Source organism: Sipha flava, unplaced genomic scaffold, assembly GCF_003268045.1.
Source record: "Sipha flava isolate LNK unplaced genomic scaffold, YSA_version1 16150_pilon_pilon, whole genome shotgun sequence".
Taxonomy (NCBI): domain Eukaryota; kingdom Metazoa; phylum Arthropoda; class Insecta; order Hemiptera; family Aphididae; genus Sipha; species Sipha flava.
The window spans coordinates 1-3131 of record NW_020271805.1 but is presented as its reverse complement, the minus strand read 5'-3'; the positions used below and the strand labels follow the sequence as shown (position 1 = coordinate 3131).

General features: G+C 27.6%; 1 protein-coding gene and 1 long non-coding RNA gene across 2 annotated transcripts; both read left to right on the top strand.

Annotated features, from left to right (window-relative positions):
- Window positions 1–82: 82 nt before the first annotated feature.
- LOC112679453 lies at window positions 83–633 on the top strand (the record flags this gene model as incomplete). The annotated part of the gene is made up of 1 exon (XM_025549247.1): window positions 83–633. A coding segment is annotated over one exon (551 nt), but the record flags the coding sequence as incomplete, so codon positions are not given.
- Window positions 634–2521: 1888 nt separating this feature from the next.
- LOC112679454 lies at window positions 2522–3055 on the top strand. Its single transcript, XR_003148214.1, has 2 exons — window positions 2522–2780; window positions 2912–3055. It is a non-coding gene; the product is annotated as an uncharacterized LOC112679454 (long non-coding RNA).
- Window positions 3056–3131: the final 76 nt, after the last annotated feature.

The following is a 3131-nucleotide window of genomic DNA, read 5'->3' as shown; positions in this document are numbered from 1 at the left end:
TGGGCTATTGAATGTAATGTTCCACAAATTACTGTTGATAAATTATTAAAATTAATGAAATGTTATGAACTAATAAAAACAGAAAAATTACCTCAAGATTGTCGAACTCTTTTGGCAGGGCATAAATTAACAATAGGAAATATCCGAAAGGTTATTCCAGGTCGCTATTACCATTTTGGGTTGAAAAATGGTATCAAAACATTTACATCAACTAAATTGACTGAAATAAATCTTGCTATAGGAGTTGATGGGTTGCCTTTAACCAAAAGCAGTAACAGCCAATTTTGGCCTTTATTGGCCTATATTATAGGTGCAGAAAAAACTGTGTTTCCGGTTGGAATCTACCATGGGTATACAAAACCAAAATGTACAAATGAATTTTTATCTGACTTCATATTAGAAGCAAAAGAACTAATAACTGAAGGTATTGTTTTGAATGGAAGTATAATACAGGTTAGAATCAAATTATTCACTTGTGATGCACCAGCAAAATCATTTATTTTAAATATCAAAGGTCATTTAGGATTTTATTCATGTAGTAGATGTATTCTAGAGGTGAATATTATGAAAGACAAGTTTGTTTTCCATACTCTAAAAACAAGTCAGTTAAAAAAACACATAAAGACTATGTAAATATGACATATGAAGATTCACATATTGAGACGATTTCAAAGCTTGTAGAGTTAGAAGGTTTAGATGTAGTTAGTGCATTTCCTCTGGACTATATGGATTTGGTGTGTCTTGGAGTTACACGGAAACTTATTACTCTTTGGATGCATAAAGGACCAATGCAAACTCGACTTCCAAGTAAAAGTATTCATGTGTTAAGTAAATTACTTCTAGATCTGAAACCATTTATTCAATCAGAATTTGTAAGAAAGACTAGACATATTCAAGACATCTGTAGGTGGAAAGCAACGGAATTACGTCTATTTTTATTATATATTGGCGTTGTTGTACTTAAAGACATTTTAAATAAGAATATATATACCAACTTTTTGAGTTTATATATATCAATGTTAATACTACTGATTCCAGACTATATGTGTTATATAGATTATGCTGAATCATTATTGGACTACTTTGTGAGAACATTTGAAGAAATGTATGGTCGTCAGCATGTTTCTTACAACATTCATGGTCTTTTACATATAGTTGATGACTATAGAAATCATGGACCACTCGATAGTTGTAGTGCCTTTCCATTTGAGAATTATAATAAAACACTCAACTCTAAAATTAGGAAACATGATAAGCCACTTGAACAATTAATTAATAGATATAATGAAATATATAATAATAAGAACATCAATTCAAATTCATCAGAGCTCTCAGCAAATCAACAAACATCATTATTAAAACGTCGTAAAAATGGTCCTTTGGTAAAAAATATTAATGGATTGCAGTATTATAAATTAATAAAAAATACATTCAAATTAAATACTAAAGTTGATTGTGAAAGTTATATTTGACTAAATCTGGAGAAATTATTAAATGTTTGAATATTATTAAGACATCAAATAACAAAATCATGATTGTTGGAAAATCATTTGAAAAAAAAAAGCACTTTTTGAAAAACCTGTAGATTCAAAAATATTTAATATTTTCATTGTGCAAAATTTGGATGAAAATTTAAAATGCTTTGAAGATTGTGAAATCCATAAAAAAAATGTTATTCTTGGTTCACAATGGAAATTCAATTGTTATGCCAATAGTTCATACTTAAACTTTATCTTATTCTTATAAATGATAATTTTTTTTTTTTACTTATAGTTTTTAAATCAATATTTCATAATTTAAACGAATTGCATTACTTATAAATTGCATGTTTCATTTTTCGATATAACACAAAATAGGTAGCTTATAGTTATAATAATAAGTTTCTAATATTTTACATAGTTATCTATATGGAATATTTCTATAATATTATGGTATTAAAGGCCAATACAATTTAGATTTTTAAGATATTAGTATTAATTCACTGTTATAAGTTGTTTTTTATTCTATTAAAAATTTATTTTTATGAAACTACATAATATTAATTTGGTTACATCTCAATAAATATATTTATTTTACATTATATTGTTTAAACTTTACTTCATTAGGTACAGCTTAGTTAAAAATGTTTATTGTAATTAATTTTTTGTAAGAAGATTCTATCAAATCTGTGCCTGAGACATGGTATCAAGGCCGGATTTAAAAATTAGGGGGCCCAGGGCAAAAATATTTTGGGGCCCTAAATGGTCCATAACAAAAATTGCATACCTACCTAAACTTATGCCATGCGTAAAATATATTTATAGTTACAACTAAAAATAACTATTTATGTTAAAGAAATTGAACAAGTCATACAAGATTTTTATATATATTCGTATAAACATACACATGTAATTATATAACCCGCAACTTTACGTCACCGTGATAATGCAATAATAACGACTGTAGTATACTGTAGTAAATTTTAATTTTTATTTTATACCTAATTAATTTTTATTTTCAAAACTATATATTTTTTTTTTTTAATATAGTTTGAGAACCCAAATTGCAATTTTTTTATATTTCTGATTCGAGTCTCGGAGGCCCCTAAAATTTGGGGGCCCGGGGCATATGCCCTTAATGCCCCCCGTCAAATCCGGTCCTGCATGGTATAATAGAAAAACAAAAACGTGTGCATGGCCTAAAGCGAAGAATTGTGCAAAAAGATTAATTGAAAAAAAAAGCATATCCAAATAAGTTGGAGTATAATTGGTTACCAGCGAGAATATTAGGACGAAAATATGGTAAGATTTAAATACTTTTTAATAGGTAGATAACATACCAATACATACATAAATTCAGACATTTAAATATTGTTTTATAACATAAATTTATAAATCATATCATTATAGTTTTATAATAAATATTGTTTTAGGAAGCCTAGAAGAAGCCCGTAATAAAGCAAATAAGGCTCTTATTTTTTCAGATTTATCTGCAAACGACGATCATATTATTAAAAAAGTCACCAAAAAAACATTTGAAATGAAACAATTTGAAAGTCCTCCAACTTTAAAATCTAGTAAGATTTATTGCTTATATTAAATTTTCCTTGCATTTCAAGCATGGGCGTCTCCAGGGGGGGGGCAAGACGGGGC